Source organism: Saccopteryx leptura, chromosome 5 (genome assembly GCF_036850995.1).
Source record: "Saccopteryx leptura isolate mSacLep1 chromosome 5, mSacLep1_pri_phased_curated, whole genome shotgun sequence".
In the NCBI taxonomy this organism is placed as follows: Eukaryota; Metazoa; Chordata; class Mammalia; order Chiroptera; family Emballonuridae; genus Saccopteryx; species Saccopteryx leptura.
The window spans coordinates 163810181-163825756 of NC_089507.1; the positions used below are offsets into that span (position 1 = coordinate 163810181).

Consider the following 15576-nt stretch of genomic DNA (forward strand, 5'->3'; position numbering starts at 1 on the left):
GAGTGCTCCACTCTCCTGGTCCAATTTGAACTGCCTGCTGTAGAGGTCTGCTATACAAATGTCACCCTGGGTTAGGTAACTCCCATTGCTTTCTTGAACCTCCTGTTCCTGGATCCAAGATACTGTTTTCTTGATTTGCTTATTTTGCTACTGAACATCTAAAAAATAACTTGCTAAGGAAGGATGCATGGGAAGGAGACCCTGAGTCTTTCCATGACTAACTTATGTATTCTGTCTCTACACTTGACTGTTTGGCTAGACAAAGAATTCTAGGCTGAAAATCATTTTTCCTCAAACTTTTGGATTTCTCCATATTCATCTAGCACTCCATGTTGCGAGAGAAAAGTCTGATACCAGTCTGACTCCTGTTGCTTAGCAGGGTGTCTGTTTTACCCTCTTTAGAATCCCTGAGAAGAGCTTCTTTCATCCTTGGCATCTGGACATTTTATAGTGATGTATATGGTGGGTGGAACTTTTCCCATTTTCCAGCCAGCTTATTATCAATTGTCTTCGTCATCCCACATACCCCTGCTTTCCTACCCCACAGGGAGGCAGGAGCTTTATTTTTATTAACTGATGTATGCAATATCTGATACACAGCTGAGTCTCAACCATATGTTGAATGAATGAATGAATGTATTTGAAGTCTTGTGCCTCTCATTAGCTCAGGCAATTTATCTTATATAAGTCCTTTGATTATCTCTTGTCTTCTTTGTTTCTTTCTGGAATTTCCATTAAGTGAATACTGCACACTCAGTGGCTTTCAACCTTTTACACTTGGGGACCAGTGAAAACAGGGGACTGCTATTTCAGGGACTGCTAAGGCAGAAATCACCCTATGCATAAGCAAATTTGACTAAGATCTTTGGGTTTCCAATCTTCATACAACACCAGGGTGGTTGACTCTTCACAGGCTGGCCTGAAATTTCTGGCAGATTGGTCCCTGGACCAGCAGTTGAAAAACACAGTTCTATAACACTTCTCTTTCCCAGTTTTCATCTCCTTGTCTTTCTGTTTTTGATGCTGGGAGAGTTCCTTGATTTTAACTTTCTCTGCTTGCAATAAATTTAAATGTTTTCCAATCATTCCTTTTTCTCAGATTTGTTTTTTATTCCTAATATCCTGTTCACCATTTTGAGTCATTGCATTTTTTTTTTTTTTTACAGAGATAGAGAGAGAGAGAGTCAGAGAGAGGGATAGACAGGAACGAAGAGATGAGAAGCATCAATCATTAGTTTTTCATTGCGCATTGCAACACTAGAGTTGTTCATTGATTGATTTCTGATATGTGCTTTGACCGTGGGCCTTCAGCAGACTGAGTAACCCCTTGCTGGAGCCAGCGACCTTGGGTTCAAGCTGGTGAGCTTTGCTCAAGCCAGATGAGCCCGCGCTCAATCTGGCGACCTCGGGGTCTCGAACCTGGGTCCTCCACATCCCAGTCCGATGCTCTATCCACTGCACCACCGCCCGGTCAGGCTCCTGTTCACCATTTTGTAGATGCAATATCTTCTAAAATTTCTCTCATAATTTAGAGGGTGTTTTTTTTTTTTTAAAAAAGTTTAACGTTTTCCCTTATTTTTTCTGGGATCTACTTCTCTGCTACACCTTGACCTTCCTCTTTCACACTGCAGGCTCTTCTTCCTTACCTGGCTGTCTGTTCCCAGGTAAGAATCCATTAATGGACTAGACAGGCGCGAGAGCTCTGTGTACGAGTGTAGGGCTGACTGGCAGGATTTGCTTTAGATTGTGGTTTCTCAAGCTCACTACTGACATTCTGGGGCTGGATAACTCTTTCTTGTGGGGGCTGTCCCCTGCATTGTAGGGTGTTTAGCACCGTTTCTGGTCTCTACTTATACAGAGATGCGAGTACCACTTCCCACATCTAAACAAAAATAATGCCTCAGGCAATGCTAAATATGACAGTCACTTATAATGAGGGGACTGGGGAGCCTTTAATAGTGGTCCAATTGTCTTCTGTTTACTCTGGTTCTCTATAGTTTATTCCATTTCTTTAAAGAAAAATCCCGTGGTCTCCCAGTTCCTCGGGGTTCCTACACAGGTCTGTACACAGGAGTTAGGAAAAGGTGACTAACTCAAATACAGATGGCCCCCAACTTACAATGGTTCAACTTACAGTTTTTTAACTTTCCATTGTGCAAAAGGTTGTGCACTGTTTGAACAGGTGAGGCTAAGCTATGATGTTCAGTAGATTAGGTGTATAAATGCATTTTGACTTAACCATATTTTTGGTTTATGATGAGGTTTGTCGAGACAAAATCCCATCACAAGTTGTAAAGCATCTAATCTTCAGTCAACCTCCCCCCCCCCCCCCTTTTCCTTCTTTCCTGCCTTCTGTCCGATTCCAGAGTCTCCAGGCTGAAGTCTCTCTGGTCTGTGGCTTCCTGGCTTCATCCACTGATCCTCTTCCTTGTGTTTTCTGTCTTCCCAAATCTGTTGAAATCTCATTAGCTAACTAACTTTAACATATTGTTTTCACTATGCTGAGTTTGTCCCATTTTATTCTTTTTATTATTATTTTCCTGGGGATTCTGTCATATTGAATAAGTCCTCTTCATTTTAACTTTCGTAGCAAATAGGTTAATAGATAGGGGATGATAAAAGGGAAAGTTTTAGATTCTGAAAAGTTTCTTGGTTCCCAGTGTACATCCTGAGTGCCTACATACCTGCTTTCCTTTCTCCCTTGCCTATCGCTTTTGGTTCCTTGGCCGAGAAGGTAATTTTATACTTTAGCTGGGCTGTACTTCACATTTATTTTATGTAAACTGACTCAACAATGCAGTTCTTGATATAACTTGCTACAGGAAAAGGAGAGAGACAAAAAACACCCCTACAGACTTTGAAGGAAAATTACTATGTATAGCACTGTTCTCATACACTGATATACAGAGGACCTCAGGAGTTCATTAGAAAATTCTCAGGTCCCAAGCCAGGCAAGTTCTACCCAACTGAATAGGGACAGTCAAACTCTGGGCTGCTGAAGGGGAAACAATGAATAATACATCTCAGGGTCTATGAAGGGGCAGGAGCTACTACAGTAATGGAAGACAAGCATCTGTTGGAAAAAAGGAAGGAGGGAAGGAAGGGAGGGAGGGAGCGAGCTGTGGGCTGGAGAAGAGGGGCTGAGGTCAGAAACAAAAGCAACAAAAGCAAACTTCCTGAACATCACGCAAAGTTGTTCAGGACTTTTATGTACTCAAGGTTCAAAGGACAGATCTATGGATTTCAACTCTACAGTTTTGCCCACAAAAAAAGAAAACACTTTATGATTTAAAAGATATAGCAAACATAAATTAAGGAGAAAGTACTTCCATTCCTCTTTCATAGTCTTCCCCTTCCTCTGCCCTATAGAACACTTTTAATTTTAATTTTTAATTAAAAAAAAAATCACTAGGGCCCTGGTTGGTTGGCCCAGCAGTAGAGCGTCAGCCTGGCTTGTAGATATCCCAGGTTCAATTCCTGGCCAGGGCACAAAAACACAGGAGAAGCGCCCATTTACTTCTCCACCCCTCCCCTTCCCTTTCCTCTTTGTCTCTCTTTTCTCCTCCCATAGCCAAGGCTCCATTGGAGCAAAGTTGGCCTGGGCGCTGAGGACAGCTCCATGGCCTCTGCCTCAGGTGCTAGAATGACTCCAGGTCCAACGGAGCAACGGCTCAGATGGGCCAAGCATTGCCCCCTGGTGAGCTTGCTAGGTGGATCTCGGTCAGGCGCGTGCGGGAGTCTGTCTGCCTCCTACTTCTCATTTCAGAAAAAAAAAATTTTTTTTCATTGGGATTACAGTGGTTTGCAAAAGAATGTCACTTTTATACTTCTGTAAGAGCACTGTCTTACCACTATCTATGCATGCACATTTAAGAGAGCATCCTACAATCTGTAAACGTTTGATAAATATTTTATTTTTAAAAATGACTTTAATTCTAAGCAGATAACAAATAGATTCAGCAATTTCTTACTATTGAGCCTGTCCTCTTGTCCTTGACAGTATATCATCATGCTAGTCTTTTATTTTATTATAAGGATTCTTGATTTAAGGTCAAGTTTATCATAAACTGTACTGGTTGACTCCTTAGAAGTATACAGAGTTTGAAGAGCCGAATCAATTCAGAACACAGAACACATTTGCTCACCTGCTAGCCTTGAATCCTTTCAATTTTTGTACAAAGAACGATTCAAGAACTTCTGCACACTGGTAAAAAGGGGAGTCACTTGGATTGTAGTAACGACAGTTATCAAAAATTTTGGTCATATCTGCCACAAATTCCGTCAGTTTTTCATAATATCGTCTTTGTATTCTTTCTTCCATGGTGGCCAGATCTTAAAAACATGAAATGTAAAACGTTTTCAAAGCTTTAAGGTTGTTCCAATGTGAATATGGCTCCACAGTCCTGACTAACAAGAAGTTCAGTCAAAAAACAGACATTCAAGACTATCTAAGAAACATGTGAAAAACAAAAGCAACAAGAGAAAATTTAATCCATCAGACAGTAAAACTATTACAAAGCTGTGATAATGAATAGTCTGGCACTATGTAGGATGACACAAACATTAATGGGACAGAATCCAAAACAGGAACATCCCTAACTATAGTAAGCATAAGAATTTCATATATGTTGAGGATGTCATTTCAAATAAGTAGAGGAAGAAAGAATTCATAAATAATTGGGTTGGGGAAACTAACTATATATCTGAAGGAAAAATTCTACCTCACATTATAAACTGAAATAATTTAGGTGTTTAGGGCAAAACTGAAAACCATAAAAATTACTAAAACACAAAACATTATATATGTAACTAGTCACTAAATTGTGCATATAAACAGTTAAAACAGCAAATTTTATGTTCCATGTTCACACCCACGCACGCATGCCTCTGGAAGTTCCCATCTGTACTGGCAGGTAAACACGCAAACAAGGACAACTGTCAAAGTGCACCTACGAGTCCGACGGATTATTATTCCAAGCATGACCTGGGCACATCTAATCTGTGCGGGTAGTGAAAAAGTAAACACTTAACACATCACACCAGGCTATTATCATTCTTGTACTTAGGTGCTGGGTAGTTACAGCCTGACTGTTTTAATAAAGTATGTGAGCAGTGCTTAGACATTTCAGGATTCCTACTATATAAGTATAACTTAAAAGAGTACTGACAAATTTAGGCAGGGAAAAAGACTAAGGGCACAACTCTAGAGGTAGATTTTCTAATGCTTAATAAATTTGAATCCAAAAATGTTAAAAACTATCATATGGCCACATCAAAATCACTATAAAGCATTTATATGTCCTTACCATACAGATAGCCCTTAAATAACAATAACAACTACAGGAATATCTTAAGATAAATGGGCAAAAAAATACACAAATAGGAAACCCACAGAGAAAATGTTCAAACAGGCCCTGGCCAGCTGGATGAGTAATAGAGCATTGGCCCGACATGTGGACATCTTGGGTTTAATATCAGGTCAGGGCACACAGGAAAAGCAACCATTTGCTTATCCACCTGTCCACCTCTCCTCCTCTCTCCCTCTCCCTCTCCCTCTCTCTCTCTTCCTCTCTCGCAGCCACGGCTCAATTGGTTCCAGTGAGTTGACCCTGAACACTGAGGATGGCTCTGTGGCCTCTGCCTCAAGAGCTAAAAAATGGCTCCCTTGCTGAGCAATGGATCAACAGCCCCAGATGTGCAGAGCACTGCCCCCTAGTGGGCTTGCCAGGTGGATCCCACTTGGGGTGCATGCAGGTATCTGCCTCTCCTCCTCTCATTAAAAAACAATTAAAAAAAAACACAAAGGAAAATGTTCAAACAGTATATACATTAGTATTTATTAAGATCATGCAAACTCAAATAACCACTTTCTTTGTCCAGATTGGCAAGATTGAAAATTATAATGTCAACTTATTAACAGAGAGGTTGTCTCTATAAGGGGGAGAAAGAGTGGCAGCCAATTTTATAGTTTCTTTTCTAAACCTCTTTAACACCTGCATTTATATACCAAACATATTAGTCAAAACAAGTATTTTCAAATAAAAATATTTTCCCTGAAAAACAATAATAATCAGTGTTTTCAAGAGTACAGAGCAGGGGTCCCCAAACTACAGACCGCGGCTGCATGTGGCCCCCTGAGGCCATTAATACAGCTCCCGCCGCACTTCTGGAAGGGGCACCTCTTTCATTGGTGGTCAGTGGAGTACAGTTATGTGGCGGCAGCGCTCACATATAGTACTACTTTTGGTGACGCAGGACGCACATGTCACGACTCCAGAAGCGCGTCATATCACTTGTTACAACTAGCAGTGACAAATATGGAACCGGACATTGACCATCTCATTAGCCTAAAGCAGGCCCATAGTTCCCATTGAAATACTGGTCAGTTTGTTGATTTAAATTTACTTGTTTTTTTTTTTTTTCTTTTTCTGAAGCTGGAGATGGGGAGAGACAGTCAGACAGACTCTCGCATGCGCCCAACAGGGATCCACCCGGCACGCCCACCAGGGGCGAAGCTTTGCCCACCAGGGGGTGATGCTCTGCCCCTCTGGGGGCGTCGCTCTGCCGCGACCAGAGCCACTCTAGCGCCTGGGGCAGAGGCCAAGGAGCCATCCCCAGTGCCCGGGCCATCTTAGCTCCAATGGAGCCTTGGCTGTGGGAGGGGAAGAGAGAGACAGAGAGGAAGGGGGGGGGGTGGAGAAGCAAATGGACGCCTCTCCTATGTGCCCTGGCCGGGAATCGAACCCAGGTCCCCTGCACGCCAGGCCGACGCTCTACCGCTGAGCCAACCGGCCAGGGCCTACTTGTTCTTTATTTTAAATATTGTATTTGTTCCCGTTTTGTTTTTTTACTTTAAAATAAGATATGTGCAGTGTGCATAGGGATTTGTTCATAGTTGTTTTTTTTTCCTTTTTGTGTTTTTCTGAAGCTGGAAACGGGGAGGCAGTCAGACAGACTCCCGCATACACCTGACCGGGATCCACCTGGCATGCCCACCAGGAGGCGATGCTCTGCCCATCCGGGGCGTCGCTCTGCCGCAACCAGAGCCATTCTAGTGCCTGAGGCAGAGGCCATAGAGCCATCCTCAGCGCCCGGGCCAACCTTGCTCCAATGGAGCCTTGGCTGCGGGAGGGGAAGAGAGAGACAGAGAGGAAAGAGAGGGGGAGGCGTGGAGAAGCAGATGGGCACTTCTCCTATGTGCCCTGGCTGGGAATCGAACCTGGGACTCCCGCACGCCAGGCTGACGCTCTACCACTGAGCCAACCAGCCAGGGCCTGTTCATAGTTTTTTTTATAGTCCGGCCCTCCAACGGTCTGAGGGACAGTGAACTGGCCCCCTGTGAAAAAAGTTCGGGGACCCCTGTATAGAGAGAAGGCGACAGATGCACACTATTAGTGGACACTGTTCAATTTGCTGAAGTGCAATTTAAAAATATTTACCAAAAGCCTAAAAAGTAAATATTTCCTCTGGCCCAGAGACTCTAATTCTAGGAACTTTTCCTAAGAAAATAAACAAGTGCAGGCCGATGTATGAACAAAGATGTTCACATAAGTGTTGTTTATAGTAGCATAAACTGTACACAACCAAAAACTCCATTAACCAGGGGGTGGGGTAGTGATTAAAATCATCCTAATTTTATATAATTTAAAATGATGTACGTCTTACCACAGCTGATGTGAGAAAGGTATGACAAGTTTACAAAGTATGTTATAAGCTGCTGATCTTGTTGGTTCCCTCATATTCCCAAAAGAAACAACAATTTTCAAGTGAGTCCATATCTTTCCAGACATTTCTTATGTACTTTTCTAGATATTTTAAAGATATTTAAATACCCATAGAAAATACATAATTGTTCACTCCAAAAACCTAGGTATTGGCCCTGGTCAGTTGGCTCAGTGGTAAAGCATTAGTTTGGTGTGTGGATGTCCCAGGTGTGATTCCTAGTCAGGGCACACAGGAGAAGCAACCATCTGCTTCTCCACCTGTCCCCTTCCCCCTTCCCTTTCTCTTCTCGTCCCACAGCCATGGCTTGATTGGTTCGAGTGCATCAACCCCGGACACTAAGGATGGCTCTGTGGAGCCTCCACCTTAGGTGCTAAAAATGGGTCAGTTGCGAGCACGGCCCCAAATGGGCAGAGCATCAGCCCCAGACAGGGGCTGCCAGGTAGATCCTGGTCGGGGCACATGTGCAAGCCTGTCTCTATATTTCCTCTTCTTTCACTTAAAAAAAGAAGAATAAAAAACCCTTAGATATTATTGTGTAACTTCTATTTTTCTTTCAAGAGTATATCATAGAGATCTATATAACCATTATGTACATACTTAGAAAAGATGGTGTTTACTTGGGTAAAAAAAGAAAGATAGAAAAAACAGTCTAGCTCTTGAAGAAAATAATTATGATTAAAATAAGGTATATTAAATTTACAAGCTATGTAAAGCCATTAAAATCATGTTCTTGAAGATAATGACACAGGGCCTGATCAGGCGATGGCGCAGTGGATAGAGCGTCGGACCCAGGTTCAAGACCCTGAGGTCACCAGCTTGTGTGCGGGCTCATGTGGTTTGAGCAAAGCTCACCAGCTTGGATCCAAGGTCGCTGGCTCGAGCAAGGGGTTACTCGGTCTGCTGAAGGCCCAGGCACATATGAGAAAGCAATCAATGAACAACTAAGGTGTCGCAACGAAAAACTGATGATTGATGCTTCTCATCTCTCTCCATTCCTGTCTGTCTGTCCCTATCTATCCCTCTCTCTGACTCTCTCTATCTCTGTAAAAAAAAAAAAAAAAAAAAAAGATAATGACACAGGAAGATGTCTGTCAGACAGTAAAATATTTTTAAATTTTTATCTATTTATTTATCTGAAGTTGGAAATGGGGAGGCAGTCAGACAGATTCCCACATGCGCCTGACCGGGATCCACCCAGCACGCCCACCAGGGGGCAATGCTCTGCCCATCTGGGGCGTCACTCTGGTGCAACCAGAGCCATTCTAGCGCCTGAAGCACAGGCCATAGAGCCATCCTCAGCGTCTGGGCCAACTTTTGCTCCAATGGAACCTTGGCTGCGGAAGGGGAAGAGAGAGAGAGAGAAGAAGGAGAGGAGGAGGGGTGGAGAAGCAGATGGGCGCTTCTCCTGTGTGCCCTAGCCGGCAATCAAACCCAGGACTCCTGCACGCCAGGCCGACGCTCTACCACTGAGCTAACCGGCCAGGGCCTATTATTTTATTTTTTGAAGTGAGAAAGTGAGAAGTGGGGAGGCAGAGAGAAAGACTGCCTGCCGCATGCGCCCAACAGGAATCCACCCAGCATGCCCACCAGGGGGCGATGCTCTGCCCATCCAGGGCATTGCTCTGTTGCGACCAGAGCCACTCTAGCGCCTGAGGCAGAGGCCATGGAGCCATCCCCAGCGCCCGGGCCATCTTTGCTCCAGTGGAGCCTCGGCTGCAGGAGGGGAAGAGAGAGACAGAGAGGAAGGAGAGGCGGAAGGGTGGAGAAGCAGATGGGTGCTTCTCCTGTGTGCCCTGGCCGGGAATCGAACCCGACGCTCTCCACTGAGGCAACCGGCCAGGGCCATAATCTCAATTTTAACACACTGAAAATGTAATGGAATTTAATGAGGAAAAGATGAAAGATGCATTTTATCTTTTCTTAATTCCCTAAAATTTTACAATTAACCTGTAAATTTTTAGAAGAAGAATTACTACCTACCTACCTATGTAAAGCAGATTTTATGAATCAGATATGCATAGAAAAATTACTTCTATCTCAACATCAGAATAAGAGATGTAACACCTACTTATTTATGTTTTTTCTTTTCTTTTTTTTGTGTATGTATGACAAGAATTGAGAGAAAGAGACAGAAAGAGGGATAGACAGGCAGGAAGGGAGATGAGAAATGTCAATTCATCGCTGCGCTCCTTGTCTCCTTAGTTGTTCAGTGATTGCTTTCTCATATGTGCTTTGACAGGAGGGTGGGGGTCGACTGCTGAGGGAGTGACCCCTTGCTCCAGCCAATTACCCTGGGCTTCAAGCCAGCAACCCTGTGCTCAATCTGTTGAGTCTGCGCTCAAGCCGGATAAACCCGCACTCAAGCTGGTGACCTTGGGGCTTTGAACCTGGGTCCTCCACATCCCAGTCCGATGCTCTATCCACTGTGCCACCGCCTGGTCAGGCTATGTTGTTTTTTTCAAAAATACTTTTAGCTAGCCCTCATTATCTTTTCTTCATGTTTCCGTCTTTTAAAAAGTTATGCCCTGGCTAGGTAGCTCAGTTGGTTAGAGTATTGTTCTAATACACCAAAGTTGTAGGTTCAATACCAGGTCAAGGCACATACAAGAATCAACCAATAAGTGTATAAATAAGTGAAACATCAAATTGATATTTCTCTCTCTTTCTCTAAAATGAATAGTGAAAAAACAAACAAACAAAAAAAGGCTGTCACCCAATATAAATCCTTTCCGTTAAACAAACATTTTCAGCCCTGGCTGAATGGCTCAGTTGGTTAGAGCAGCTTCCAATGTGCAGGGGTTGCTGGTTCAATATGGTCAGGACACATACAGAAACAGATTAATGTTTTTGTCTCACTCTCTCTCCATCTCTTCCTCTCTCTCTAAAATCAATCAATAAATTAAAAAAAAAAATCCCTGGGTGGATAGCTCAGTTAGTTAGAAAGTATGGAGGTTACAGTTTGATCCCAAGCCAGGGCACATATAGGAACAGATTGATATTCCTGTCTCTGTATCTCCCTTCCTCTCTTGCTAAATTCAATAATTTTTTTTTTTTTTTTTAAACAAGGACAGAGAGAGAGAGAGACAGAGAGAGGGATAGACAGTCAGGAACGGAGAGAGATGAGAAGCATCAATCATCAGTTTTTCGTTGCGACACCTTAGTTGTTCATCGATTGCTTTCTCATATGTGCCTTTACCACGGGCCTTCAGCAGACCGAGTAACCCCTTGCTCGAGCCAGTGACCTTGGGTCCAAGCTGGTGGGCTTTTGCTCAAGCCAGATGAGCCTGTGCTCAAGCTGGGAACCTCGGGGTCTTGAACCTGGTTCCTTCCGCATCCCAGTCCAATACTCTATCCACTGCGCCACTGCCTGGTCAGGCAATAAATAAATATTTTAAAAAATTAAACAGCCAACTATAACACATTTTTAAGAAATTTAAAAAAACCAAAAACAGCCTGACGTGTGGTGGCGCAGTGGATAAAGCGTCGACCTGGAAATGCTGAGGTCGCCGGTTCGAAACCCTGGGTTTGCCTGGTCAAGGCACATATGGGAGTTGATGCTTCCTGCTCCTCCCCCCCTTCTCTCTCTCTCTCTGTCTCTCTCTCTCTGTCTCTCCCTCTCCTCTCTAAAAAAAACAAACAAAAAAAAACCCCCAAAACAACAAACCACTGTATACCCCTCCCTCACTTGTATTAAGAACAATTTTTTTTAAAAACTGAGATATAGTTGACATATAACAGTGTATTAGTTTTAGGTGTACAACATAATGATTTGATATTTGTATGTACTGTAAAATCACCACCATCAGATTAATTAACATCCATCATCACAAAGTTATAATATTTTTTTCTTGTGATGAGAACTTTCAAGAACTCACTTAGCAACTTTCCAATATATTAAAGCACTTCACATTTATAAAATGCTTTGCTGGCTTTGGAATACATTTTTCATTAAAGAATTAGCTGGAGCTAATTCTTTAGCAGTTTTGGAAGCTTTTATGAATGTTGTAATTTTTATAATTTATTTCCATATAAACTATTTTTAATATAATCATTAGAGTTTTCCATCCTTTTTTTTTCCCCCCTGAAGCTGGAAATGGGGAGAGACAGTCAGACAGACTCCCGCATGCACCCGACCGGGATCCACCCAGCACGCCCACCAGGGGCGATGCTCTGCCCACCAGGGGGTGATGCTCTGCCCCTCTGGGGGCGTCGCTCTGCCGCGACCAGAGCCACTCTAGCGCCTGGGGCAGAGGCCAAGGAGCCATCCCCAGTGCCCAGGCCATCTTTGCTCCAATGGAGCCCTGGCTGCAGGAGGGGAAGAGAGAGACAGAGAGGAAGGGGGGGGGGTGGAGAAGCAAATGGGCGCCTCTCCTTTGTGCCCTGGCCGGGAATCGAACCTGGGTCCCCCGCACGCCAGGCCAACGCTCTACCGCTTAGCCAACCAGCCAGGGCCTAGAGTTTTCCATCTTAATACAATTACTTTTAACTTAAACTTACTACCCTTTTTCCCCCCAGTAAATGAGGCCATTTTCTCTTGGATCTCTACTGGGGGGTCCATAAAATCCCTCTCCTTCAGGGAAAGATGAGGAAAAGATAGGATGAGAGGCTCAGACAGAGCCCAACCCACGTATTCTTTTGTATGGCTGCATGATACCCTTCTTTTTTGTTTTGTTTTATACCCTTCTTATGTATCACTTGATTTAGCTACTTCCCTACGGCTATGCATTTCAATTCCAGTATCTTTGCAAGTTTAAACACTGCAGTGATGAACAGCATATTGTGCACATGTAAATTCTAGAAATGAAGCTGCTGGATCCAAGGGTATGCACACTTAAAACAATACATAATTCTTATTTATCCAACAAGTTATCAGACCAATTTCTACTCCCATCAAATGTACTCAACATACCCTCCTGACATATTAATCTTATGGATAATAAATGAAATATCTGCTGAGACTTCTAAAAAAACTCTATATTCAACTCAAGTACTTACCCATAGGTTCCTTAATGACACCGTAATAATCTGGTGCATCATTAGGATCCACTGGTTCCAAGAAGGGCCAGGCCATCTTATGAGCCTACAATTCAAACAAAAAAGCCATTCTTAATGTCAGGTGAAAATACTAATCAACTTCCATTTTCCTTGCAGTTACTGCATCAATCAACTCTTAAACTCCAAATGTCTTAAATGGATAGATAATAGTTTATACTGAGATGATTTTTGCTCTAGTCAAAAGTTATCTCAGATGGGCACACTCTTTAATAATAGTTTCCAAAGGATTGTCTGAGGACCCTGGCATTGGGGGGGGGGGGCACGAGGGAACACTAGCTTAGGAGTCAAGAAAGTTGGCCTGATGATGTTCCAACTGAGCAATGTTGGCACTGCAATCATATCTGTGGGTGTGGAGGTGTTTCCAAGTGCCGAATGGTCACCACTGCTGACTAAGGAGGTGGCAGAGCTGTGAGAGCAGATAACATTCAACCACACACTGAGACTACTGTTCTCCTTTCAGTTCTTTCCATTCTCCTGACAGACTGGGACAGGAGAAAGTGTCACTCAAGCACATATATCTTGACTACATCTCTAGTATCTGCTGATCTTATAAACCATATCTGCCTCCTTTTGATTTCTACTGAGGGAGGTAAGGCTTTAGCTCAAATCCTTAGATAAGCATTTATATCTCACTAGAATTTAATCAGAATGTTTTTCAATCTATGGTAGTGGGGTCAAGCTTTTTCTTTAAAAAAAATTTTTTTTTTTTACAGAGACAGAGAGAGTCAGAGAGAAGGATAGACAGGAATGGAGAGAGACGAGAAGCATCAATCATTAGTTTTTCATTGTACACTGCAACACCTTAATTGTTCATTGATTGCTATCTCATATGTGCCTTGACCGCGGGTCTTCAGCAGACCAAGTAACCCTTGCTTGAGCCAGTGACCTTGGGCTCAAGCTGGTGAGCTTTTTCTTCAAACCAGATGAGCCCTCGGTCAAGCTGGCGACCTCGGGGTCTTGAACCTGGGTCTTCTGCATCCCAGTCTGATGCTCTATCCACTGTGCCACTGTCTGGTCAGGCTTAAAATTTTTATTTATTTATTCATTTTAGATAAGAGAGGGAACGGGGGGGTAGAGCAGGAAGCATCAACTCCCATATGCGCCTTGACCAGCAAGCCCGGGGTTTTGAACCAGGAACCTCAGTGTTCCAGGTTGATTCTTTATCCACTGTGCCACCACAGGTCAGGCCAATAAAGTTTTCTTTAAAAATAAAATTTAGGTTAAAAACTGAGTCATGGTCCTGGCCAGGTTGTTCAGTGGATAGAGCATCATCCCAGTGCTGCAAGGTTGAAGGTTCAACCCCCAGTCAGGGCACACAGGAGAAGCAACCAACCAGTATACAACTAAAAGGGAACAACTAAGTGGAACAATGAGTTGGTGCTTCTTTCTCTCTCTCTCTTTTGCTCTCCCTCCCTCCCTTCCCCCACCCACTGCCCCCAAATCAATGGGGAAAAATTTCACACGGGGGCATTTCACCTTCAAATTACCATATAGACTAGCTTCTCACCTGTAAAGAACGCAGCACCCTCTTCAAACCCTCATAGTCTTTCTCTGTTAGTGGTGTGAGCACTGTCATGGCATCCTCGGTTGACTGGCACTGTGGACAGACATACTCATCAATGAGCTCTGCCTCACTCTGCAAGATGCCAACGCAGCGCCCATGGTACCAATTCTGACACCGATCACAGCCAATATAAAATCTGCAAGGTCCGAAATGGAAATGTGAGTTCAAAAACAGATGGGATCATATTACTTATAACTTACTTTAAAAAAACATGCACCTGAAAATATTCTAACCCTGGGACATAAAATAGATTTAGTATTATAATCGTTTAATACTTTTGAAGATTGACATTCCTATGTGTTAATTTAGTATTTCTGATGTTAAATATAAGCATTAAAAGTTTATTAAAAACACTGTATAATACTAGAGAACCAATACAAAGAAAAAATGGAAAGCATTTTAATTGACTTTAAAGCTCAAAACAAAATAAAGCCAAAAAACTTTCAACAAGTACCCTATCATATGGGAAGCTGATATTGGCCACCCAACTGGGAGTTCAAAATCCTATAAGCTAAAAACAGAGTCTCAGAGCTGGTATCCAAATTAGTATTTTCCTAACCTACAAGAAAGCGCCATTTCAAACACTGACGAAGTCCAAACAAGTCAAGCTATTTTAATCTGATTAATTTCTATATTACATATTGAAGAATCAAGTCTACCATTAAACCATATTTTCCCAATGAATCTCAAACATTCACTATGAAGCAACATAAATTTTGAAGGGGAGGTAAAGAGGGAAGAAGAGAAAAAAATACTGGAAAGGAAATTGTAATGTAAGTGTAAAATTTATGCAGAAAATATCTTGCTTTTTATTTTAAAATAAATAAGTAACCAGTCAGAGCAATTTGGCTTCCTAAATTATTAAATATGATGCTCTTATTGGAACTCACTGTGACTCATCATAAGGTGTTCTGCAGATACAGTACAATTCCTCACTGCTGCCCTCTTGTGCCCGTTTACAATCATTACAGATGTACACATCCATTTTCTTAGCCTCCTTTTCTGTGATGCCAACACATTCTCCATGATACCAGTTAGTACAAAGATCACAGCCAATATAGAACCTAAAAGTGTTCACAATGAAAATGACAATGTAATTGTCATTTTGAGCGGCATGATACTTAAATCTGTCTTTCCTGTCCTGATTCACTTTCTTACAGGATAACTTTCTGCAATGAAGACAGCTAAACATCCTGAATCCGACCATTCTACCCCTGGCAAACTATAGCATC

At 42.7% G+C, this 15576-nt stretch overlaps 1 protein-coding gene across 13 annotated transcripts in view; it reads right to left on the minus strand.

Moving 5' to 3' along the window:
* The window catches only part of BPTF (bromodomain PHD finger transcription factor), a 178824-nt gene that overhangs the window by 3008 nt on the left and 160240 nt on the right, over positions 1-15576 (minus strand). For 10 of the 13 annotated variants that reach the window (XM_066386496.1, XM_066386495.1, XM_066386492.1 and 7 more), the window contains 4 exons: positions 15235-15408; positions 14288-14480; positions 12721-12805; positions 4146-4332 (listed from right to left, as the gene is read on the minus strand). In XM_066386496.1, the coding sequence (XP_066242593.1) occupies positions 4146-4332; positions 12721-12805; positions 14288-14480; positions 15235-15408 (639 nt within the window). The remainder of the gene's footprint in view (positions 1-4145; positions 4333-12720; positions 12806-14287; positions 14481-15234; positions 15409-15576) is intronic. The other 3 variants (XM_066386499.1, XM_066386497.1, XM_066386490.1) reach the window with 1 other exon arrangement.